This window comes from Carettochelys insculpta, chromosome 6 (assembly GCF_033958435.1).
Source record: "Carettochelys insculpta isolate YL-2023 chromosome 6, ASM3395843v1, whole genome shotgun sequence".
NCBI lineage: Eukaryota > Metazoa > Chordata > Testudines > Carettochelyidae > Carettochelys > Carettochelys insculpta.
Window position 1 is genome coordinate 118,031,832 of NC_134142.1, and position 25,970 is coordinate 118,057,801.

General features: G+C 47.6%; 1 protein-coding gene across 1 annotated transcript; it reads right to left on the reverse strand.

The window, feature by feature from the left end:
- Window positions 1-1,038: 1,038 nt before the first annotated feature.
- Window positions 1,039-25,587, reverse strand: LOC142014829 (acyl-CoA (8-3)-desaturase-like). The gene is made up of 13 exons (XM_074998002.1): window positions 25,260-25,587; window positions 19,596-19,706; window positions 17,168-17,365; window positions 14,538-14,639; window positions 14,177-14,305; window positions 9,527-9,587; window positions 8,122-8,195; window positions 7,452-7,549; window positions 6,787-6,883; window positions 5,672-5,751; window positions 5,146-5,271; window positions 2,549-2,596; window positions 1,039-2,352 (listed from the first exon to the last, which is right to left on the reverse strand). Exons 1-13 carry the CDS (start codon window positions 25,470-25,472, stop codon window positions 2,310-2,312), a joined length of 1,380 nt encoding a protein of 459 aa, XP_074854103.1. The 5' UTR covers window positions 25,473-25,587; the 3' UTR covers window positions 1,039-2,309.
- Window positions 25,588-25,970: the final 383 nt, after the last annotated feature.

Below are 25,970 nucleotides of genomic sequence, written 5' to 3' on the forward strand. Positions count from 1 at the left end.
CAGCAAAGAACTGTTATTTATTGTTAATAAAAGTTACACACAGTAGGAATTGAAATTTGATGCAATATATCGTATGCTTGTCCTGCAAAATCGCAGCGTCAGGGTAGACCTATCCTACATCTGGGGGCTGGTATATATCCCTGTGTGTTGTGGTGGGGGGTGGAGGTAGAAATCTCATTCTCTGACTGACCTGTATGGATGAGGGCTCTTCAGAAGCACATAGCACAAGCAACAGCCAGGCATGATACGCTGCCTGCAGGTGTGCCACTCTCTCAGCCGGGTGGAAAGGCAGGAGTGCCTTGTAAGACCTGATAATGCTGGCATTAGTGAAGACTCCCTAAGCGGTAGGGGCTTGCCATTGTGGAGTAGATTGATGCACGTTTCATCTCTGCTAACAGCTGTCAAGTCGGGGGGGGTTGGAGCTGTCACACCGCGGATGAGGTACCTGTGGGTCATGGTCTGGATCGGGTCCACTGCTTCACTGCATGTGGACTGTGGCAAGTGTCCACACCATGGGCCAGAAATCCCAAGTCTCAGTTCTTCCCTCCTTCCCCACCCCCACATGACAGGGCTGTAACCGTGAGCACTGGCTCACCAGCATGTCCCTGAAACCCTTAGGCTGGGGGGTGATCAGGGAAGCTCTGCATGCTGCCCCCGCCCCAACACCAGCTGTACAGCTCCCATTGGCTGGAACTACAGCCACTGGGAGCTGTGGGGGTGGTGCCCATGGGTGCAGGAAGCATTCACTGTGCAGAAGTACCTTGACTCTCCACCTACATGCTGGACTTGCCAGCCACTTCCAGGAGCGGCACAGAGCCAGAGCACGCAGGGAGCCTGCCTCAACCCAGCTGCACCACCAACCAGGAGCCTGTTGAGATAAATGCCACCAGCCAAAGACCACAACCCAAACCCTCTGCCACAGATCTGAACCTCTCCTGCACTTCAGCTCCCTTCCCAGAGCCTGTACCACCATACCACACCCCCACCATGAACCCTCTCCTAGGCCCCAACTCCCTCCCAGAGACCACTCTCCCCCCACACCCCAACCAAACCCAAAACTCCTCTCAGAGCCCATACCTCCTCCTGTACCTCAACTCCAACCCATCCCATCCCCGTCCTGCAGCCCAGAGCTCACACTGCCAGCCACTCTGACATCCTGCCCATGCCATGAGCCCACTCCTGCACCACAAACTCCTCATCTCTACCCCTTCCCCAGAGTGCACAACCCACTCTTACCTCTACCCTACCCCTTCCCCACCTTGGAGCCCCTTCCTGCACCCTGAACCTCTCATTTTGGTCCTATCTCAGATCCTACAGGACACTCAGAACCACCACTCCTGGGTTGTCTTTGGCTTCTGACTGATTTTTCTCTGTGGGTCAATGGCCCCGACAGAAAAAAGGTTCCCCATCCAGTGTTACACCATCCATCACAAACAGGAATTATTCAGCCCCATTAATTAGCTCAATGCCCGTCTTAGTACTCACAATCCTTTTTTACTTTCATAGATCAGCCTGAGGGATATCATCGCTTAGTTTCAATCTTGGGAGTCCCTAAAGCTTCAGCCCGTACCATATAGGTATGCACCCAAAGCCACAGGATTGAGGTGTCTGTGACATCTATATACCCCTCACGTCACAACAAAGCAGAAATTGCTCTGCCATAAATTGGCCTCTGAGCCTCACAAGGGCCTTCTCACAAGCTAAACCTCTGAGGGATTTTTACAGCTAAACCCAAGGACCAGGGAGTCCCCTGGACTAATGTGCATCTCTATCACACGGGCATTGTCATGTTTTCCAATTAACTCTTTGTCACCTACATTTGGCCATGCAGGAGAGAAACAGCTCAGACTCTGGACGGAAAATGGCCAATGGACAACAACCTGAGAGCCTCGTTCTTCTCACACCTGCTCTCAGAAGTGGGTCCACTGACCATTGCCCATCAGGTCAAGTCTCATGCGTGTTTTCACCTCTAGCGTCCTGCACCCATCCCCACCCTGAGTTTTGGTCCTTTTAGTCTCACTTCTATTTTGGGACTTCCAGACGTCATTCATAGGCTTTGAGTGTGTATTGTAGCCTTAAAAGGCTTGTCCTTTTCTTTCTCAGCACCTGCTTTTCTCACTTCTCCACATTCACTGCTCCCTGACCCATGGATCTCTCTCCAGAAAGTTTTACACTGTCTCCCTTCTCACTTTGACTCTTTCAGACTGCAAAGAAGCTAAATAGGATTCACTGCCACGTACGCACCTAGAGAAATGTTCCTGCTGCTGTTTCCTTTAGTAAAGCCATTGTGCCCAGAGTAAGGTTAATCCCTAGTGGTCCCCACAGGCCCATACCATCCCTTGTACTCCAGACCTAGAGAGGCAGAACAGAGAAAAAGTGCCTTGTCAAATCCCAGACTCACACAAGAACCAGGCCCATTGGCTGCCCCACCAAAACAGCTAGGCCCACTCATGTCCCTGAACTCGTTCGTCCTCCACTGCTGTGCATTACATCTTCATAGCAATCAATCCTGGGTAACTCCTCCACAAGAGCTGCTGCTGCTGCTTACCCATGCAGATAGGCATCGAGCCAGAGCTCCCCGGAATCCTTCAGAGAGCTGCAGAGGGGAGAGAGTTTCAGCCCAGTTAGTCAGCAGAGGAGATGGAACATAAATCAGAGAGAAAAAAAATCCAGGCATGAGGTAGGAAACAAGAATCTAGTGTGAAACCCCATCTGCCTGTTCAACGCTGAGAGGCCAAGAGGTGATGGGTTGAGAGCATGTGTAACAGCATTCACCTCCGGACTTGTGGGATTTCTACAGGGGTTTTTTAGGCCATTTTGCCATGGTGTGGACTCAGAGGGACTGATTAAGGAGGTACATTCAGCACAGTGTCCAGAGGAAACCAAGCAGCGGTGCCCCGAGGGGCCAGGAAGAAGAAAGAAGTTTTTACTACTACCTGGAACAAACCCAAATGTTCAAAATAAAGCTGCTGCAGTCAATATGGGCAGAAAAAGCCTGAACAGCAGGGAGACAGAACTCTGCCAAGCTGCTTTGAGAAGTCAGGCAGACCAAGGCAGAGCCCAGCAGTAATGGGTACGGGCTGATGTCGAGATCAAGACATGCCACACTCCTCCTTGGGAGGTATCAGGTGAATTGTAATTGATATGCCATGTACAAAACAAATCAAAGTAAGTTTCAAAGAAAATGATAAACTGAATACCAGTTACATAATAGTAGCACATTACTATACATCTAAATGGTTGGCTTGAGACCAAGGCCTTGGGTATTGATGCAGCACATGAAACCAAAATTACGTGGCTGGGCCCCTGAATTCTGCCTCTTTCTTTGTCCATCTTGGGCAGTGAGTGAGGCAAAGCTCATGGGCGGCGGCAGGGGGCAGGGCAGGTTGACAGTATGCACTTAAAATCTCTCCTAATGCATATGGAAAAGATTACAGAATTATGATGGCACATTCTGCTGCTAATTTGGTATTTCCTAAACCTGGAGTTCTTGACTTTGTAAACTGCCTGACCTTTTCACATAGGTTGTCTGCGTGAATGAGAGATTTTGTGGGTTTTTTTTTTTTTTTCTTTTAAAGAAACATAAATGACTACAGACACAAAGAAGAGGGACACAGATAGGTCTGAGAATCCAGGCTTTATAATGGAACGTGCTGGGCAATGTTATAGAAGGTTCTCTAACCGCACCAATGGTATAATTATTCCCCTGTAACACACACAGGATTTACATGCAGGGTTTTGGTTTGGGTTTTTTTAAGAGGTAGTGTTTGCCCCCATTATTTGCAATCTCTTACTGTTCTTTTAAGGGCAGCAGCCTGGACTGAGGCAGAGGCTTCCCACTGCACCCCCATATGGAGAACCAGAAGAAACAAACAGAGAAGAAAAATGCAAAAGCAAGTGGAAAGGGTAACACAACACAGATCTGTAACATCGTTTGCACAGTGGCCTAGTTGTGTCGTACAGGCCTAGACTGGAAGCTATGAACCAGGAAGAAAAGATTCAGTATCCCATTCTGCAGTTCCCACACCTTTTGCCAGCATGACCCCATTTTAATTATTTCCTAACAGGATCCCAGTCAGCACAGACAAAATGTTATTTTGAAGAGCAAAATGGCATCCTCCACACAACATGGCCTTGTGTGCAGGACACGAGAGGTCAGGCCACAAAAGGAAATGCCATCTTGCTCTACAACATGTTGTCTTCTACCCAGCATGACCCTGTACTGTGGCAGGGTTAGTGTCACTCCTGGGTGCCAGACTGCTGCTCAGTCCACAGTAAGTGGGGCCTGGTTGCCCTTGCTGGGATTCAGGCTTTGGTCCCTGTGCTCAAAGCGCAGTGGGTAAAAGGCCCCAGGTTTGATCAGGCTGAATACCCAGTCCCCTCAGCCTTTGGCTGAGCCCTGAGGTTAGCGGGGCAGGGAGCCCCAAACACTCCCTGTGGGAGCTTCTCACCTCCTCTGCTGTTGCTGTTCCTTATCTGCACCACTCTCCTTGCTTATTTGACACTCCTCCCCAGCCTCCTCTTCCACTCTCCCCAACCCTCCCTACTGGGGGCAGGCTTTTAAAAACACCAGGCAGCCTCAAGTGGGCCCAGCTGACCCTAACTGATTTATAGCAGCCTCTTCCCCTGTTGCTCCCTCTCTGCCCAATTGCCAGGGCTGTTTCTGCTTTTCCGAGCTGCTTTTCCCCTTGTAAGTTGCTCCACTGGCCTAACCCTGTCACAGTACATACGGTGCATGCACGGTCACCCTCTGCAAAGCACACTAGCCTGCTCCAAACACTAGGATCACCACAATCCCATCTCCTGATGGTACAAGACTCACCAGCTTTGATGTATTTCTTCTCAAAATACCCCTGCGAGATGGAACATTCCTACTGTCCTAGTTTACGAACAGGGAACTGGAGCACAGCAGGGCCAAGTGACTTGACCAAGGACACTCAAGGTCTGGCACAACAGAAATTGAATCTGGGTCTCCCAAGTCGCAGGCTAACCCTAACCAGTGTTCCACATTTACTCAGAGTCACTTACACCCGAGTCACCTACACCCGAGTCACCCAGTTCCACTTAAGTCCTGCATCCGTCTGTCTCCACACCCGTCCCCACCTGCCAGCAGCTACAGCACCAACTCCATCTGCTGATACGTACTGCAAAATGTCTGCAAACCCACTCAGCAGGGGCTTGCTCTGGTACTCGATGCCGTGCTTGGCACACAGTGACTTCACAAGGGGGGCCGCCTTCCAGTAGTTGTGTCGTGGCATCCTGGGGAAAAGGCTGAAGAGATAATGAGGTAGTTTCAATAACATCTCAATTGTTTGGTGCTTTGCCAAAAGCCCCTCCTAAGAGCTGAGACTTACTGGGACTCCACTAAGAGCTCCCACCCTTTCTGCTAAGGACATTATGCAGCAGGGACCCAGGGAGCTGCTTCCCCCTCCTGTTGAAACCCATGGCTACAGACGCCCCTTGAGAATTTCTGTGCATCCTGAGGTGCCTATGCAAACACCCACGGGTGGACTTGAACCTGGGACCTCTTAAGCTTTGTGCAGGAGCCTCTACAGTGTAAGCTAAAAGCCACCCAGCTAAGACTGTTGAGGAGACTCATTCTGAGTGCTCTAGATGCCATTACATGAGACACTGAACCACCCCCAGGTGTGTGGGTTACACCCATACTCACTGATGCTCGATTTGGAAGTTTAGGTGCCCAGTGAACCAGTCATTGAAGAGAGACTGGTGCACATTGCATGTTGCCTGGAGCTAGAGGAGAAAAAGAGAGAAACGAGTGTGGCTCTATGGATGGTGGGTAAATTGGTAAAAAGCCCTGATCCCCACTTTCTTCTAGCTTGAACAGGACTGTCTGTGAGGGAGGTGGCGGGGGGGTCACAGTGACTTGTTTTTTTAAGACAGTGGTTCTCAAATTTACTTGGTCGCATCTTCCTTCTTGGTGTCTACAGTCAGTTATATACAGCCCAGCTCTCATCACGCAAGTGTATGTACATGTGCGGGTGCACGCACGCACGCACACACACACACACACTGAAGATGGAGCAGAGAGCAGTGGTTGCTGGCTGGATGCCCAGCCCTGAAAGCAGTTCCACCGCCAGCAGCTGTGCAGAAATAAGGGTGGCATGATATGGCATTGCCACCCTTACTTCTCCACTGTTGCTGGGAGTGGTGCTGCCATCAGAGCTGGGTTTTCAGCCAGCAGCTGCTGCTGACTTCCTAAAGCTTCTCTTACCCCCCCCAGAATACATTCCATGTACCTCCAGACAGGTAGATCCCAGTCTGAGAACCTCTGCTGTGGAACAGGAGACCAGGCCTGGGTGAGACTGACACAATGAGGTATGGAATAGTTACTGCCTCAATCAGTTCCTCACTCTGTTGGACCAGCACGGACCTGTTATCCCACTACTCTACAGGGTATCATCTTAGACCTTCCATTGGGAAGAAATGGCCACAAGGCCAAAGAAGCACAAAGGAGAAAACTATCAGAGCGTCTTGTGCATGGGGAGCTGTATGTGAGTGACCTCATCAGGCAGCCTCTACCTCCCACTCTATTTCCATATCTTCTTTTGTTTTTTTAAATCAGTGCATTTCCATGCAAGCCCCAATCAGTGCATGCATCAGTCCCTGCCGCCCCACACAGGCAATCACAACCCTCCTCTCCTGATAGCACATGTCCATGGGCTCCTTGTTGACCTTCATCCTTACTGCACAAATGTCATGTATTCTCCCTGGCTCCCTGACCTGGAATTGACTCTCTCAGACCCTGGTAAAAAGAGTGCATCTTACCTGTGTAGAGAACCAATCCATGTTGTTATCATAATCAATGTGCATAGGAATGTGGTTCATTTGTGATATCCAGGTAAACAATATACTCTCTGCAACACTGTGGAGACACAAATAAAGGAAGGAGTCATTGCCACATAGATGCATACAGCTTAGAGACCCACACATCAAGTCAGCCTAAGAACTGCTAAATAACTTGCACCTTAGCCAGATGTTGCCAGATAAGAGTCCAGTCCAAATCTGCAAACTGATAAATAACTGGCCACATCATTCAAACCAATAATTGCTCAGGAAAAGTCCCATGTGAACTGGCAATGGCCAGTAACTGGCCTGCAATCCCAAACCAACCTCTGCCTTGTCAAGTGCCTTCTGGCTAAGAAAAGGCTATCAAGCCCACCAGAACAAGTGGCCCCCAAGTAGAACCTTTCTCCCATGTGCCAATCAAGGAGCAGTCAGTGAAAGCCAGGCCCCTCTTCCCCACCCAAAAGTGAGGGCAATATATGGGAAATACAATTTCCGCTCTTACAGAAGAGAGAGCAATGACAGTGGAAAGGAGGAAAGATGAGTGGCCAGAGGCAATCTCAGATGGGAAGAAATGGGCAGAGGAGATGGGTCAGGCAGCTGGGAGTACCAGGAGGCAGAAGGAATCATGGCTGGGGGAGGATTACTTGAGCAGCAGGAGGAGTCCCAGGACACCCTTCACCCCCAGTAAGGGCTCGAAGAAAAGAAAGAATCGGATGAAGTAGGTCAGAGTCCAAGCTAGCTCCTGTGAGAAAGACAGAGAGAAACCTTCATCAGGAGGGCAGTTTACAGCAGAGCAGCTTCCCTCCACCACCCCACAATGGGGGGAGCAGAACGCCCAAATCCCACGCCCAAACCCCCATGTATGGCTCACTGAGTGTCTGTCCCTTGCAGCCCCCCTCCATTCGCTCACATCAGGGAGGACACAGCCTGAGAAGTTGCCTTGTAACCTGCACACACGGTCCCCGTAACATGGTTTGCCTCCACTACCTCACCATGAAGTGCCCAGGCTGAGTAACCTCACCCAGAAAGACCCACTCACTGTTCCTGCACTGCAGCTCCCCTTCACTACCATAGATTAGCAGGAATCTTGCTCCAGAAATCAATCCTGTAAGCCCCACTGACTGCCCTTGCATTATCGTTCCCTTTCACCACCCCATAACGCGAATCCCACCCCAGAAAATGCCTTGGATCCACACATTGTAATTCTACCCCACTGATCTAGACAGACGAGGGCCTGGTTTCAACCTCCTCAGTTAGAAGACGACAGCAGGTGCTCGCTCGCAAAGGCACGTGGGAAATGCTGAAGGCTCTTACCCTCCACAGTTTGCGCTGGAATATGAAGTATAATGAGTACACCTGGAACACTGGAACCACAAGCAGGGGCATAGCTGGAGAAGAAAACACAAAGAGCATAGCCATCAATAACGTCATCTAATGAGCGAACACCCTGGAAACCTGAACAAAAAAACTGTGCTGTTGAGCCCTGGAAAGTTCCCATCACCAAACTATGCTTCCAAGAGATTTCACTCCTCATCTTCCTGCTGCCCACCACTCCTTACTCCCCTTCTGTTCTCCCTCCAATTCAGAGATTCAGGTGCCAGCAGTCTGTAGAAAATGCTCAACCCTGTACCTGCTTCCAAATGAATGCAAAACATGACCAACTCCCTGACTCTAAGGCCAGGTCTACACTAGACCTTACAGTTGATGGTAGATACATCAGTTCCAGCTCTGCAATTGCATATTTATCTGGTCAACCCCTGTTATTCCTTGCAAGAACGAGGAGTACGTGGGTCGACTGTCGACCCCTTACAGTTTGATTTCATGCATCTTCACTAGGTGCACAAAATCAAAAACCAGATGACTGGGTAGTGTAGATGTACCCAAAGAGTCAGTAGGTGAATCTGATGCTGCAGACCACCTGCATAACCTACTGAATACCCACCGAGTTACAGCAGTGAAATTGCTCTCCTCTCCCCACCGGTAACCTGGACAATGCTCTCCTTTCTGTCAGATTTGGACTTGACGACAACAATCCACATTTTTATGGCCTTCAGGCTTGACTACTGTAGTGCAATATAATAGAATGAGTGCAAAGTGCTCCAGATGGGTCGAAGTGCAGCAACTCACGCGTATCAGCACAGAACACGGATAGCGTGTGACTCTGGCACTACCCAGTCTGACCACTCCCTGTCAAATATTTCTCTGCCTGACAGACTGCCATGCTCTCCATAATCACCATCTCGTCTGAGAGCTGCATTTGTCTGTAATAATGGAATTGTCAAGCACCTCAGCAGCACCTCTACACTTTGGGAATTCGCTCCATGCAAGAGAGGGACAGACAGAGGAACAAAGCCCCTTCTGATTTGTAACTGTGTGACCTGTAGCGAGCTCAGATAGCACAGTAGTGAATAGACAATCCTTCCTCATCTCCTCTCACTCATGATTACTCCCCATGTTCCTCTCATCTGTCCCTCTCATCTCAGCTCCTCCCCGTTACTGCCATGTCTCCAGTCTTTCATTTTCACCCTTTTGCCATTGCTTTATGTCTGTTGCGTTAACACACAAAGTGACAGTTTTAGCCGGAGACTGTATGCCCCACACACTGCGATCTCCTGTAAGACTGGCATGGAACAAAAGTCCTCCTTGCCCTGGGATGATTTAGGGTAGAGTAGGCGGTGTTGTTAGACAAAGGCTCCCTGGGCAAGGCAGATCCACTCACTGAAGAAGAAATACTTGTGTTGATAATTGTAAGGCATAAACTTCTTCTTCTTCAAGCCAAGCTGTAAAATAAAGAAAGAAAGAAAGAAATAGAGGGAGTCATGGCAGGTCAGCTGAGTCAAAAACGCCCACCCTCTTAAAGCAATTCCATTGCTGCCTCCTCCTCAAGACACACCTGCTTAGACATCTAAATCCATTGAATTACAACAGCATAAGGGAGATCAGAAAAGGCCAAATTTCAACATCTTATACTAATTCTCACACAATAAAATATAAAAGATTCTCCCGAGAAGCTCAAATACATATGTATGTCATCATGTGTTTCCCCCATTTTTAATTCTTCCACACTCAGTGTTGGTGACATACTGGTCCAGAAACTTCATATCCAAAACCATCATGTGTCTAAGGACCATATTCTAGTAGAAGAGCTTCCAGATATAAGACCAGATGTCCCCTCCTTTGGGGAAACCAGAAGGGGAGACACCACCTGGGAGGAATACACCACAACATTCCAGTTGAGTTTTCTCCAAATTCTTCCCCTATTGAGCAGGGCTCACCATCCCACCAGAAGAAACTGGAGGCTCAGAAATTGGAGATTTACTGGTAGCCCTCAACATCTGTGCTAGGGACCTGTGGGGCCCCTGCCCCAACACCACCCAAGTTTTCTAGAAGAAAGGCTACAATTTCTGCACAGGGGGAGCTCCATGAATAAGTCACTGCAGTATCCATCTACCACTTTCTCAGCAAAGTTGCTGCGACTATGGTGTACCTGACTTCACCCACTGATCTCAGGAGGACCCGGGTTGGCCGAACAGGATGAGTTTTAAATGTGGAGGGGATTCCCCACGTGCAGATCTCAGATGGTTCATCACAATTAATGCACATAATGGATATCGGCAGATCTCCTCCCCTTCTGCTGAGAATAATCTTGTTCTTTGGGGCTAAGAAATGTGCCTCCACACTACTGCTGCTGCTGGAGCAAGCTTCTCAATGTACAGACAGACTTCCTGTGCTCAAGCTAAAAGTAGCAGTGCTGCTGTGGGCAGCGGCTAGGGCTACCTGTTTGCATACCCAAGGAATTCAGGGAAGTTCATGCTCAGGCAGCTGCCTGTGTTACCCTGAATACACTGCTGTTTTTCATGCCCCCAGCAGCATTTGCACAGGTGGGGACACACCTGGATGCAGTTACATACAGGCAGACAAGCCACTGCCTGAATCAACAACAGAGGCTACCATCAAAATAACCACCAGCTTCCCCACCTGGGACCCCAGATCTGAGCTGTCCAGCCCTGGTCAAAACCCTGACCTGCCTGAATTTATCATCAGGTTGGCCTCCCCTGCAATGGGGAGAGGAAATGCAACAGCCTCCGTCCTTTGAGCTAAGATTTCCAAGCACTTCACTCCAAGCTTACTTGTTTTCTGCTTTACCTAAACCAGCGTACCTACAAAAGACAGCTAACAAATCACCTTGCAAACAAAGACACAAGCTAAACTTAACATACGCACTAAACTGCTAAACCCTGCCCAGTCTCTACCCCGATGATACGAGCAGGCATGCAGATTCTCAAAGGGCAAGCTCCACTTGCTTTGCAGCTTGGGATCCCCAGGTTTTCCAGACATAAGCTAGATAACCACCTAGCCTGCATCCAGCCTTCCTCCAGTGCCGTCTTTTGTCCTTCAGTGTTTCCAGGAGCTCTTGAACAATTGTGAAAAAGAACAATTCTGTCACCCTCTGTCTTGCGTAGCTTTTTCAGATGGTGGGAACCCTTTGTTTTAAATTGGGTTCCCAGACCAGCTTATGGACAGATACAGGAATGCAGAGTTATGTGATCTGGTTACAGGTCCATGCAGTCACAGCAGCCATTACTTATAGGCTGACCTGAACAGTCTCAGAAAGTCTGAGCCATTCCATAGCCCATGGTCTTTGCTGATGAGCCATTAGCAATATCTGGTCCATTCATTGTTTGTCCCTGAAACACTGGCACTGGATGTTTTCCAAAGCAAGCATATTTGAAGCATAGATCCATCATCAATATTTATAAAGTTCTGATACAAAAATGTTAATGTACGCAAACAAGGTAATCATATCCAGCAGCATTATAAATTTTCCAGTGACACCTTACATGACCCATCTTGTACAAAATGCATCATAATTATGCCATAATTATCATAATACTATGATGAATATGGGGCACAGTGTCACAATAACTACTGCAGCAAAACGGTCTAAAGGAGACCCCAAGTCAGAGGGCTGAGGTGACAGCTGCTCAGTCTAGATTGTACTCCAGGCATGTCAGAGAGGAAGTGGAAAAGGGAAGTTACTCTGGTATGTTAAGGAGACACATTGAGAGTTGCTATGTAAAGCTGCTGCCTGAGCTATTATCCCATAAATTGGTTCTTTGTATTTCTCAGCTGCTTTGCCTTTTAAGTTCTGTAGCTATTGCAAGATTGTTGAGTTCTGCAACTTTGTAATCTTTGTAATTTTCAGCCACTCTATTTTTAAGTTCTATAACTTAGTTTAAGCCTGCAATAAGGGAGAGCTATGTGGTGATAGAGTGAGTGTGTCTGGTGGTGAATGACAGCAAGTCTAAGAACTGCTGGAGCCAGGAGATGACTGAGGCCTGGTATACACTAGGGATCAAAGTTGATCCCAGATATGCAATTCTCGCCATGCTAGAATCAACATGTCAGGATCAACTTCGTTCCCTAGTGTAGATCAAGGATCTTTGGGCCCGTGCTGACAGCCGTTACTTCACATATCAACGAGGAGTACCAGGGTCAACGGCCAAGCCCAGAGAGATTGATTTTGCCTCATCTTCACACATACGGCAAAATCAATTCCTGGAAGAATGACCACAGCATGGCAACTCCCCTCCCGCCCCCACCCATAAGTACAGACATTCCCTCATTAAAACAATCAAAGAGACATGCTGCTCTAAACAAAGGACTCCTAAGAGGTCTGGGCATGTTCCTCAATGATGGATGCAGAGGAAGGACCCTGCATACGCGACAGGAGCCGCTCAGTTCCAATAAAAAGGAGAGAGCGCTTGGCAGAAGGTCTCTTTATGATCAGCTTGCCAAGCAGGGTCCATGACTGCAGGAAGACACTCCAGATTTACAACGCCATGGCTATTCACTTTCTCGGCAGCCCCTTTGCCTGCAGAAGCGTGTGAGTGCCTGAGGGCATGAATAAATGTGTGTGAGTGTGCACGAACACCACCATGAAGCCTCTATGAGCTCCATGCCAGTCCCAAGCCAGGATGAAGGAGGAGGGTTGGTCAGATGCGCGGACCGTCAAACAACAATACGAATGAAATCTGATGCCACTACAACTAAATGATAAAAGATGCCGCCTTGGACATAGCCTGGATAAACAAGGTCCATGATACAACTTGAGGTTTGTGGATGATATAGTTGTCATTGAGGAAGATGAGGAGAAGCTAGTGAAAATGGTGCAGGTGTTAAATGAAGAAGGGAAGCGGTACGGACTGATTATGAACATCAATAAAATGAAAACAATGGTATTTGGAGATAAGGAAATAGGAAGGAAGATCAGTGTCAATGGTATAGAACTAGAAAATGTAGAGAAGTTCACATATCTGGGGAGCAACATAACGTCAGATCTAGACTACAAAGGAAATAGCGACTAGAATAGCAAAAGCAAGAGCAAGTTTGAAGGTGATGGATAAGATCTGGAAAAGCAAAGCAATTAGCTTAAGAAAGAAGCTGAGCCTCTTGAAAATGTGTGTATTCAGCAGCATGTTGTACGGAAGTGAGACACAGATGACAACAAAAGATTTGAAGAGAAGAATATTGGCGTTTGAAAGGAGTTGTTATAGAAAGATCCTGAGAATCAGATGGAAGCAGAAGGTCACCAATGAGGAATTATATAGAAAGATACAACTGAAAGAAAACCTGCTGCAGAAGGTTATAAAACGGAAGCTACAACTATTTGGGCATATTTGCAGAATGAACGACGAATGAAAAATCAAGACCCTGGTATTCATCATAATGGACAGTTTGCATAGGAGAGGCAGACCCCACAGAGAATGGGTAGATGATATACTAGATTGGTGCAGAGCTAGTCTACAGAAACTAAGCCGCTCCGCACTGGACAGGCAAAGATGGAGGGAAATAGCTGAGAGAGGCATCAGACACCAACGGGCACTGAGCCCACGGTTACTGATGATGATGATGATGATGATGATGATGATGATGAATGTGTGTTGGTGTGACAGCTCAATCCCCTTTAGTTTAACCCTACAGTGACATTTGATAAAACCAGATGAGTATAACCCTAGGGTGATGTCTAGTGTAAACTAGGATAACAAGAATCAGCCCATCCTGATGCATTTGAGATAGGCAATTGGGCAAATGAAGACCACAGTGAAAGCATTCCCTTATTTGCATGTTGCCTTTTGCTCTCATTGTTTTCCTTTCATCTTCTAGGATGTCCCTCTCTCTCTCTCCTTCTATTTCCAACAGAATCCAAAGAGATTTTGGACAGCAGATCTGTGTCCTATCCTTCCCCTTCCCCGGTCCATGGATTAGCTTGTTTCCAAATACACAGCCTCCTGATTCCAGGTGTGTTTAGCACATATCTTTTCAGAAGTCTAAAGAATTCCTAGCCCGCCAGCACCATCACACTCACCTCCACAGAAAGTATCTTTCCCAAGGCAAACAAGAAGGGGTGCATTGAAATATCAGGGTCTTTATGGAAGCAGTTGGGCTTGGCGTGGTGCTGGGAGTGGTGCAGAGACCACCAGTGTGCTGAAAGTCCCTGCAATAAAGGAAGAACCCACAAGAATCAGACGAGAAATATTAAAATCACCTCATATGTCATGTACTGACAGTCTTCCCATTGCTGCACCACATTCTTCTAATTACCTTCTAGATGTGTGGAGTGCATCACGCGAGCAGAACGCTACTGGATCTGAAAGAGGGCACCATCACCCCCAAGCTTGATCAGTTCTGCCAAAGCCTGGGGAACGTGCCCAGTGTCAGGCACTTACCTTCAAATGGCTCATCACAAACTCGTGAACCAAGTGGTTCCATTTGGTACTGCTGAAAACTGACAGGTGCCCCAAATCGTGCTGCAGAAAGCCAGCCTGGGACTGAAAAAGAGTAAGGCCCATTCAGTAAACAAGGATGGGTTTTAGTACCTGCCTGATTGCTGGCCGCAGCAGGGGTATGCTCAGTCCTACTGAGTCTGTGAAACTGGGATGTCAGTGCTCACCAAAGCTCTCAGCTCTTCTCTTCCCAGTGTGACTGCCCACAGGAAGACTCGAACCCGGGACCTCTGGAGCTTAGTGCAGGAGCCTCTACAGTTTGAGCCAAAAGCCAGCTGGCTCTCAGCAAAGGCTGTAGAGGAGACTCATTCTTTCTCGGTGAGTTGTCTAGGTGCCACTACAGGGGACAGTGAACCACACCCTTAGGTGTGTGGGTTCCACAGGTAGCAGAGAGATGTCCATTCTCTATGGGGGTATTCTCTCCCTGTTCCGTCAATGCAAGTCAACCTGATGAGAGTGCCCTCAGTTTGTATGAAGGAAAACATTTGTATTCTCAATATATCCTGTGCTAAGATGCTCCTCTGCTTGCCATGTCACCTGCCTGCAATCTGTGGAGATGCCATTCAATGAACTCGAGGGAATACATTCCGTGCTCACTATCAGCATTCAACCCAGACTGGTTAAAATGTGTGCCTGGTCTCGGCAGAGCATTTCTCCTCCCCCACATACACTGCCAGCTGCTTTGGTGAGAGGAGAGACGACAAAGATTGGAACTAATGCTACAGAACTTGGTAGAAGATGGCCATTCATTTGAGCAGAAGCCAGCTGCCATCTCCTGTGCACATTAGTAGTGGCGGAGAACCATCAGACACAGGAAGAATGAGTGAATCTTTCAGTCCTTGTGTCCCCTCAGCTCCAGGGAACCTCATGCTCCCCTTAGTCTGTGAATGAGCCAGACTTTTTCTTGTGCCCTGTGTCCCAATGTTCAGACATACCCATAAAAATCAAAGGGCAGAAGCAATGCTTTTGTTGTGAGAAGATGACTGGGTGGAGTGGGGTGCCCAGCATTTCTCATACACCGCCACCTAGGCTGCATGTGGCCACCAGGGCTTTTTCTTGCAGCCACAATCTCCCAGGCAGTAACACAGGGGCAGAGCAGTGGTGCCTCTTCCCAGCTGCTACCAGCAGGGGTTGGCCCTGCCCCTTTCTGGCACTGCAAACGCCAGAAGAACAAGCAGGTGATGCAAGAGCCCCACCAACCCAGGAGTGATGGGGCTCAAGCTTCCAGTTTCACCCCGGGGTGGTGGGTGGCAGATTCTGGCCATGGGGCTTTGGGCTCTATCCCACAACCCCAGGGCTTCAGGCTCAAGCCATGTGCTCACTCTTCACCCATCATCCCTGGCCCCCACTGGTTCTCTACCCACCTTTCCATCCAGGGCTTAATTTGTCCCCCAGCTTGCTGGGGCTGAGTAAGGGCTCCTCTTCACTACAGGGAATAGTAAGCTAAATCAAACACACAGGGAACCCTGATCAAGTGCAGTACTCCTGACCCCAGTTAGAAGTAAGGGAAGTTGACAGGCGTGCAGACTCCCATCAACCTCCCTTAGTGGAGATGGTGCAGAACCCCGAATGAAGGTACACTGACTTTAGCTACATATTTAAGGTAGCTGGAATTGTGTATCTCAATTCATCCTTCCCTTGTAGTTCAGGCCTGCCCTAAGTGTGCTGTGAAATGTAACATTAACAAACATCCAGATAACAATTTTCATAGCAGCAGACTTACTAGCTAGCAACTCATCAAAAAAAACTAACAAAAAGACAAGAAAATGCAAAGCACATTATTTGGTTTCTATTCTGTGAAACTGCTGTAAGGAACGGAGACAAAATTACTTTATTTTTTCTCCAGACTCAATAATAAATATAAACACTCGGCATAAATAAATTACAACGATTCGGACATGTGTATGTGCATATTTATTTTTTCCTGGAGTATTTTAGTAAAAATTGCTAGAGCAGCCACCATTAAGAGTTGGTGACACCACTCTGAAGCCATCAAAAATTGTCTTGCGAGGCCCACTGGTTCTAACAGACTATGGGAACAAGACATATACTGACAGTTCTGACTTCATTTACTCAGTCAGAATAAAATAAACAAAGAAAGACATTCAATGAGGTTGAGTTCAATGTATGCAACTTCTCTATCTTTAGCTAACTTCTTGGAAGAGGCTGCTACTGCAGCTGCTGTGAGCCCCTTAAAATCAGAACTTCTGCATCATCGCTTACTGTATCTCTAAGCTGGAGGCAACTGAGGAGTTAAGTAATTGTGAGCTCCCTGCATCCATCACTCCTACATTTTCATAGGAGCCTCAAGCTAAGAAAGACAAGCACTGCCGTGTCTGTGAACTAACCCAACCCACTATTCCAACTGCATTTGTAATCCTCTGAGTACTTCTTCCTGAGCCTTTCCTCTTTGGTATTCACATAACCATTGTGAAGAAATAGCACCCTGCTAGTCAGGTGAAAAGTCACAGCAAAGATAGGGGGAATAGCTGCAGAATAGGAAGATGTAGCTGGCCCTGAGCATGAAGGGAAAAGCTGATCCCAAACAACATTCTGTGAGTTGAAGGATTTACCTGAGCAATGGTAAGCAGCACTGCAGCGGTGAGGAAAGGCACGAAGGATGTCCCAAAAAACCAAAGAACAAACCAGCCAGCAGCATCCAGCAGCAGAATGTGTAAGAGAAGCAGGAAGAAGAAGAGGTGACTGGGGTTGAAGAGTCCCATCCGCTCGACGGTGGTGCGCAGTTCCTGGAAGTCTTCTGTCAGCAATTTCTGTGGGGAGACCCAACAGCACAGTGCTGCTCACTCTGGCTTGGCAAAACAGCTGCCTAAAGAGCTGGCAGGTTTACTCTGCTCCTGCTCCACAGAAGGACCACCATGCCAGGGAGGGAAACCTTCACTCCCAGGTTCTGTTCCCTCTGAAAGGGGACATTGCAGCGGCACTTGGGGACACCTGATAAGCTCTGAGTGTATTTGTAGCACTGAGGATCGACCCTGTGGCTGACACATTCTTCCAAACTGTCAAATTGTGCCATGGGGTGAAATCTGTGACAGGCTGGACCTGCCATTCCCCATGGGGATTATTGTGATGCAGTTCTAGCTGCACCATTAGCGTAGCTAGAACCGACATGGCAGAATCGACTTTCTCCCTTAGTGTAGTCTGGGCCTCTTTAGGCTTGCACTGATGTCCCTTGCCCCAAACAATAATATGCAGTACAGGGACCAACGGCCAAGCCTACAGAGGTCGATTTTGCTGCTTCTATACCAGACGCACAAAATCGAACCCCAGAAGATCAAACATAGTGTGTCAATCTTCGCATAAATATAGATTCACCCTTGGGGAAGACTTCAGGCAGAGTCTCTTCAGCCTTCCTCCACCAGGCGCTGTAATTACAATACCAATGTGAAGGACACTGGGGAGTACAACAGACAATACTGTGATGGGTTCTTCCCTTCCACCACCAAGGGGCCACAAGCTGCCAAGCCCTCCAGGCTTCAGCCTACACTTTTACCAGAATACATACAGGTAGGAATGCACCCAGGTGAGACTACATACATGCAGATTCTTTAACCAGTCCCTGCATGGAAGACACAGCTAAGGCGCATTACCCTTCTCTGGAGGGTAAAACCAAAATTATACCGTCTTGTGCTGTACAGAGAACTGCATGGCATAAGTTCATGAGGTCACACCCTCCCTCCATGCAGAGAGGAATATACGCAGCTTTCTGCCCCAAATTATGACTCCCACATCACCGTTTTACACAAAATAAAACCAAGTTTATTAGCTACAACAGATAGTTTTCAAGTGATTATAAGGGGTAGCCAACATATCAACGTAGATTACCTAAAGTCCTAGCCAATAAACAAAAACACAACATAAAACTTAGTATAGTGAAGAGATTAGATGTAAATAACAAAGTCTCGCCCTAAATAATTATTTAAGAGTCTGCAGAGATTCTGGAGGGGCCGATTTGCTTACAGGCGCCTTAAAACCTGAGGTATTCCTTTCACAGGCAAAAGACCCATGTAGCCTATCCTGGGTCCAGCACTTCCCACAGTTCATTCCTCCTTCCCCAGGTGTTCCCAGGAGTCTCTTTGGGCCGGAAGTCAGTGTCAAACCATAATGATGTCACTCTCCTGTCTTAGTTTTTACATGTGGCAGGAAGTCTGTCTCCTATCTTGGTTCTCACACACAGTCAGTGTGAAAACACTAGTATTCTAAGAGGAGTCCCGGATCTGGTGATTTCACCACATGCTGTTGTAGGGTCACAGTAGCCATAACATGGAGATTTTTATGACACCCTCAGGAAGGGTCCCCATGGGACATTAGCATCTTTTAGGGCCTACTGTCTTCTCTTATGGCCTTTCCCAGCCAGCCATCTAGAGTGATTGCATGCTTCCTTGTGGGACTTTGCTTGGATGTAACCACAATCACAATCACTATCACAAATCACAGGCCTGCCAACAGAGGGTGGCGGGACAATGGGGGCAGTTGCCCCTAGGCCTGGCATTTCAGAAGGACCCAGAGCTCTGGGCCCCTTTGAAATGCCGCAAAGCGCTGTGCCACCACTCCATGTGTGGTGGTGGTGGTGGTAGTGGGCAGGTTACCCAGGGCTGACTACCCTAAGCCCCATGCCCTTCTGCCCTTGGTTCCACCCCTGGCAGGGAGCCAGAGCTCCCTCCTACCTTGCCCCTGGGTCTGCGTGGGCTGTCAGCACTACTGTAAACAAATTGGCAACACAGATTTATAGTCAATATCCTACCTTAAGATTAAAAAATACATGCATACAACCAAGATAATCATACTTGGTAAATCACAGCACTTTCAATGACACTCACAGGCTCTCTCCCCAAATTATGTCATAATGAATTACATCACAGTAATATTACTGGGAAAAATATGGGGTAACAAATACATAAACAGACATTTGGATATGCATTTTCTCGCAGCATTGTCCCTTTCCAGAACCTGTTAGGTTTCTGGGTTTTTGGACAGACTCACGTTTTTGCTGGGCTCAAAGCTGGGTTGATCCGGTTCCAGCTCCCCAATTAATAGTGAGCTCATATATTTTTTCACCAGCTTCTTATCGATGTGAAATGCCTCAAAGGGGTCCTGAAAAAAAAATACATACCAGTGAATGGAGTGAGGAAAAATCCCAGGAGACATTAAGCTAACATCTTATTAAGAAGATATTAAGTTAGCAGGAGAAAAAATATGTCCCAACTCAGAAGGAATCAACTCAGTTCTAAAATTCAGTACAATAATGTATGTATCCTATTCTATTCTGTATCAGAAATCAATGCATTAAAATATTAATAAAAAACATCACTTTATAATACAGTAAACTGAGCGTGCCTGATACCCATGTATACTTGCATCTTATACTGAATTTATTTCAACATATATGTACATTTACTCCTGAGATAACCAGAGAGGTGGCAATAAAGGGGTTTAAAAGATAAGAGAGTCATTCTCCGCAGTAGTTTGTACAATCTTAGATGAATGTAAACCATCTTGCTTCATATCACGCATCTGAAAGAGATGTTCCTATTACAGAAAAATAATCACTGAAATCTTCGTGACAAATAATAATTTTGTCTCAAACTAAAAAAATTCTTCACTCTACCTGCACATTCAATCTACAGGTTGCACCTTTTAACTTCAGAACTCTCTCATCTGGCAACATTCATGGTCCTACTGGACCACTGATGTTCCAGGACCAGAGAGTCCTAAGGCTGGGGCCAGAACATCACCTACGGGTTTGCCGGGCTGGGACCAGAGGCCCCATCTTCCCCGCAGAAGTGTGGGGCCAGAGACCAGAGCTCCTGCCTGCCCTGTGGAAGCATGTGGCGGGGGGTGAACCTGGACCCCCCACCTGCCCCACAGCAGTGCAGTACCAGAATTGGAGCCCCATCTGTCCTGCAGTAGTGCAGGAACAGAACCAGAGCCCCTGTCCGCTCCGCAGCAGCACAGGGTCAGGGTCTGAAGCCCCAAAGAGGAGTCAAAATTCCTAGCATTACTTGCGTGGAAGCTAATAAGTAGCACAACTGCCAGAAGAAGCAGTAACCGTTGGAACCTGCATGTGTTGCTTTGAACCAAAGGTGCCCTTAGCATCAGTTTAAAGGTATATTTATCAAATGCAAGTCTATGCTACCAATGCTGGAGTCAGGATTTGTAGCTGCACATTCTCTAAAAGCACTCAGCTGTTTAGACATCATGTTCAGAGCCAAAAATACATAATCTCACTTTTAACATCTATGTACAGTCCGAGTGCTGGTGATACTTTTTAAAGTCACTGAGGATCAGCCTAAACAGCAAAGTTATTTCAAAATAACTTTCCTAGTGTCTACGCAACACAACTGATATTTCAAAATAATGTCAACATTTATTTTAAAAATAAAACAATTTCAAAATAACAGTTGGCTTATTTTGAAATAGGTTAACCTCATTGCACAAGTAATAGCACCTATTTTGAAACAGCAGTTTAGACAGGGAATGGTGCCTACTTTGAAATAAACCATAGTGCATCCAATGGCTCTATTTCAAAACAGGCTCTATTGTGTGTAGATGCAGTATTTCGAAATAGTAAGTGCTATTTTGAAATGCATTGTGTGTGTAACAGGGTTATTTTGAAAAACTATTCTGGAATAGCTTATTTCAGAATAACACCACTGCACAGACATCCCCTAATAGTGCTACTTACAGCAGCTTCATTGATAAATAAATGAAGATGCAGAGCTTTACTCTGTAGGTGGTGGTTGGTAGCATTTGCTGGTCTTTTGTTAATCCACAGGCGACAGGGCTGTGAGCAAGCTCCCGTCTGCATGGGGAAGTAGGGGCAGGGCTGAGCTCCCACCTTGCGTGCTGATGAAAATGGGTTTGCACGCCATTCTTAGCTCCCATGCTGACCCCCGATCTACAGTATGAGAGACATTCACTTAAGAAGATTCTGTCACTCATATCCGTAATTACTCTCCTTTACCCATTTTAATGAGTCTCTTCTCCATCAACATTATCCTTGGCCCCTGCAGTTTCAGACACTGTAGCGTGAAGGGAATTAATGGATTTGTTCATTACCTTCATCGACACTCTCAAACTCTTTCTCCTAGCTGAGATGAATGCAGTGCCGAAAGCCTTTGCAGAACAGGATGTCGATGCCAACTACATCACACTACTAAAGGTAGCAAACTCCTCTGCTAGATTGTACTACGTACTCGGTCTGACACTTCCCTTCACATCCGTGTTATAAAAGGCATGACGCCAAGAGACCACAGCCTGCCTCAAAATGGTAATGAGGTGGACAAACCAGAACGGTGGAAATAGCGTTGATGGAGAGCAGTTAAACTCTCTCATATTCACAGGTGATATCATATTGATTGCACTATCCAGCTACTGTACATAGAATGCTATGAGAACGCAACACAAAAATGCAGGCAAGCTGGGCTGAAAGTGAACCACCCTAACACAAAATGTACGTGGTCTGGTGCCTTGCCAAACCATAATGAAGTGAGACCAAACAGAAGAAGTTGAGCCATACATTCATTTGGGCCAAGAAATTAACATGTCCCATGATCAGAAAGACAATCGTGTGATTAATAATACCCCTATGGTCTCCTCATTCCTTCTATTATCATCCCATTCCTGATTCCCACCTACTTCCAATATTTTCCATTGCACAGGACAAGCCAGAGGAAAAAACTGGATGGTAAGTGCTGACTCACAACAACTGTGAATATGCAAAGAACCTTGAAGCACACAGGAGCATGGGAGATGTTGCACACTGAGGACATTTGTTTCATGCAGACCACCTGATTTGCAAGTTGGGGTAAAAATAAGAGCCTTGCTCACACTCATCAAATGCTGCAAGAGCTTCAGGTGAAAGACATTACCCTAAAATAGGATTATTATTCCTATCCTACCTAGTGGCTAGATCTTTACTTTAGACACATAGTATCAGATTGCCTCAATCTTTCTATATATCCATATGCCAGCCCCATAATGTTAAGGAAGTGTTATTCTCCCATTTAAGAGATGGGAGACTTCCTCACTGAGCAATTAGGTGACTTGCCCTGTGCCTCACAAGGAATATGAGACAGCGGGTTTGGGAATGCCTGGTTCACATATCCAGGCTCCGCCCTAGCTCCTGGGGCACCATCTGGTGGCTGTAAAGTGGCCTAGGTGAAGTCTCTACTGCAGATTTTGGAAATGACAATGCTAACAAAGAAGACTCATGTCTCAAATCTTAGAAGGACCATGAACTATTTTTGGTGAAAGATACTGATTTTAGAGTTCCACATGACCTCTGGCCAGCAGTACTAGTGTTGCTGTGGAGAAAGAAATGTTAAGTAAGTACATTAAGCTCAGTTTGTTTTCATAAAAAAAAACTATGAGCAAACATTCCAGTTGAAATGAGGAAAAAGCAAAACAGCCTCCTCATGAATTCCTAGCTTCACTACCTCCTTTGGAGAAAACCCACTCTGTGAACAAGGCAATCAGCAAATCACAGAGCCACTCAACTTCCTCACAGACTAAATCAGCTTGTTCCCTCCTTCCTCTTGATTCCACTTTATCTGAGAGCAGGCAGGGAGCTCCCTATACACGTCCCTGCACGGTGAAAGCCTCAGGAATTTGCATGAGAAGGACAAGGGAAGGACACACACAAAATTGGGGGTAGGGCAGGTGACATCCAGTTCTGAAATAAGGCTGAGATCTACAGTATGTCCTGATTTTTAGTCCATTACATTTTCAAAGGAATATTTCTTCAAATCAGCAATGCTCCTCTTCCTTTCACATTTCTCTTGCTGCCCTCAATGCAATTCCAGGGCTGCTGGAACAATTATTAGTGAAGGAGAGCCATTTAAGCAAATGGTAAGACCTGTACATAACTACCGCTGCCACTGCTAGTTCCAGTACCACTGTGTGACTCCCACTACACCTGGCAGCATTTTGCTGTGAAATCAACTAGTACTGCCCTGCTGATAAGAAGGTTTATGGATCAGCTTTCAAGATAGGCAGGTGCAAATGGTGTTCTAAAGTGCTACATAATTGGAAGTTTACATTCTGACATCTATCAAAAATGACATCCCAGCGCTAACTATGGCTTGGCTAGCATATCCCAAACACCAGCTGCGACTTATGTGTGGGAACTCAATGTTCAGTTCTTTTTATTTATAGGAAGATTGGTAAAGGAAGCAGGAAGAACACCATTTTCACCTGTTGATTTTGCTGTCCTGGAGATTTGTTACCAAAACACAGTTAAGAGGCAGGAGAACCAATTACACTGCAGATATCTTTAGCAGCTTTCCAAACAATACCTCTTCTTTCCCAAGTTCCCCAGCAGTTGTTATTGTTTCACTGAACATCAAAAATGAATGAGTAACCATTTAAGGAAAAGGTGGAAGTGAAGTTCTCTGTGTTAAACTACCAAAAGGAGAAAGTGAATAAAGGAGGTAATAGCCACTCCAAAGATGAACAAGAAATTAATATAAAGAAAGCTGAGCAGTAATACCAAAAAGAATTTAAATGAAACCCAGCAATGTAGCCCAATGGGACCATAGGTTGTAAGATGAAGCTACATTTTCAGTCACAGGCAAAACATTTGGGTAAAGATGATGGATAAACTGAAAACAATTTAGAATGATACCCTCTGCAAGTAAAAACTTTGTTTCATGCTGGACACTAGCTGGCTGTTCAAATCACAGAGGGTGGCATCAGACTGGAGGTCCCTAAAACAGGAGGACACCCTGGTATGTTTGCAGGCTACCAGCATGCACTGGTAACAGGAACTGAATATCTAACCCTGACTTAAAAAGGCTTCTAAAAGGAAATTCACAGCTGAGCAGGGGGACTGAGTGCAGGAAGGCCGGCCTGTGGAATAATGGATTTTGGCTTTGGTCACCTACCTAGGGATTTCTTTCCATACTAGGGACCATGCCAAGAGTTGGATTCATGTCCACCCACAGAAACAGGAAACATCTCTCAGTAACTGCTGACTCCTCGTTCCCCAAATGAGCAGAGAATGTTGCAGCCAGTTGTTCTTTCTCTGAGCAGAACCCCTCTGACCCGAAGGAGGAAGAGGGCTGCAAAAAAACTTTTATTTCTACCTCCAGCCACTTGCCCTCTGCCACACAACTCCAAGGGGAAGTGGTGCAAGTGTCTGTGGGACCCACAGCAGACTGTTTAGGGAATTTTTGAGGGCTAGTGATGTCAGTGGCATAAAGCGAAGGCTTGGCGAGCGCATGTGGTTTAGTAACAGAGAGGAAGCCGTGCTAGTCTATACGCTACCAAAACAAAAAGCAGTCAAGTAGCACTTTAAAGACTAGCAAAATAGTTTCTTAGGTGAGCTTTCGTGGGACAGGGTCTGAAGAAGGGGGTCTGTCCCACGAAAGCTCACCTAATAAACTATTTTGCTAGTCTTTAAAGTGCTATTTGACTGCTTTTTGTCTTGATGTGGTTTAGTGTGACTGCAGACACCCAGCTCCCTGATGTGACACAGGCCTTTCCCCTCAGCCTGCAGCTCGGAGCCCTTCTCAGGCTTGGAGATCAGCCGGGGGCTGCAGAGCTCCAAGACACTCCGGCCCCCAGCCAGCTCCTCCCGATGACTGCTAACCTCCCTCCCCCCCGGGGAGCCCACGAACAACCGGGCGCCTCTCCCCGGCCCCTCACCGTGGCGTCCTGCCCCGCGTAGCTGCTGATGACGCGGGAGCCCCCCGGGTGCCGCCGGTAGAACTGGCTGATGTCATAGACCTTCCTGTCGATCACCAGCCACCGCTCCTGCTGCGGGTGCCCCCGGCCCGTGCGGAGCCCAATCTCCTCCCAGGTGAAGCGCCGCGCGGAAGCGCCCACCCCGGCCTCCTGGAGACCGCGTGCCGGGGCCATGCCAAGCGCGGAGCCGGAGCCGGAGCAGGAGCCAGCTAGCTGCGCAGCAGGGCCCACTCTCCGCTAACTCGGCGTCCTGGGAGGAACCGTACCAGCTGCTCCGCCCGCGTGGGCCCGGGAGCCCGCCCCGAAGGCTACGCCCTGCCCCTGAAGCCAGCGGCTGCCGCGCCCCTGGCCGCCTGCCCGCCACCATGTGGTGGGAAAGCCGAGCGCTCCCGGCCGCGGCTGTCGTTAGTTAAAGGGGCCTCGGCGCTGCCTCTGCCCCCCCAGGGGCGCTAGTCCGGACCAGGCCCCAGCGGCCTGTTGCAGGACAGGCTGGCAAGTGAGACCAGCCAGGGCCAGCCCCGCTGAGCCGAGACAGCTGGGACCATCCGGCACCAGGGGGACAGGGCGAGTCCACCCCGGGCCGCAGGGGGAAGGCACCGGCCTTCCGCGCCCCAGGGCAGCGCAGCGCAGCCTGTGTTTGTTAAACTTTTGGGCTACGTCTACACTAGAGAG

Coding starts and splice junctions, on each gene's coding strand:
- LOC142014829 (XM_074998002.1), bottom strand. CDS start 25,472: ATGGCCCCGGCACGCGGTCTCCAGGAGGCCGGGGTGGGCGCTTCCGCG. Junction 14,640..17,167: donor TGCTGCTTACCATTGCTCAG/GTAAATCCTTCA, acceptor ACTCTTTTTCAG/TCCCAGGCTGGCTTTCTGCA. Junction 14,306..14,537: donor TTGTGATGAGCCATTTGAAG/GTAAGTGCCTGA, acceptor CCTTTATTGCAG/GGACTTTCAGCACACTGGTG.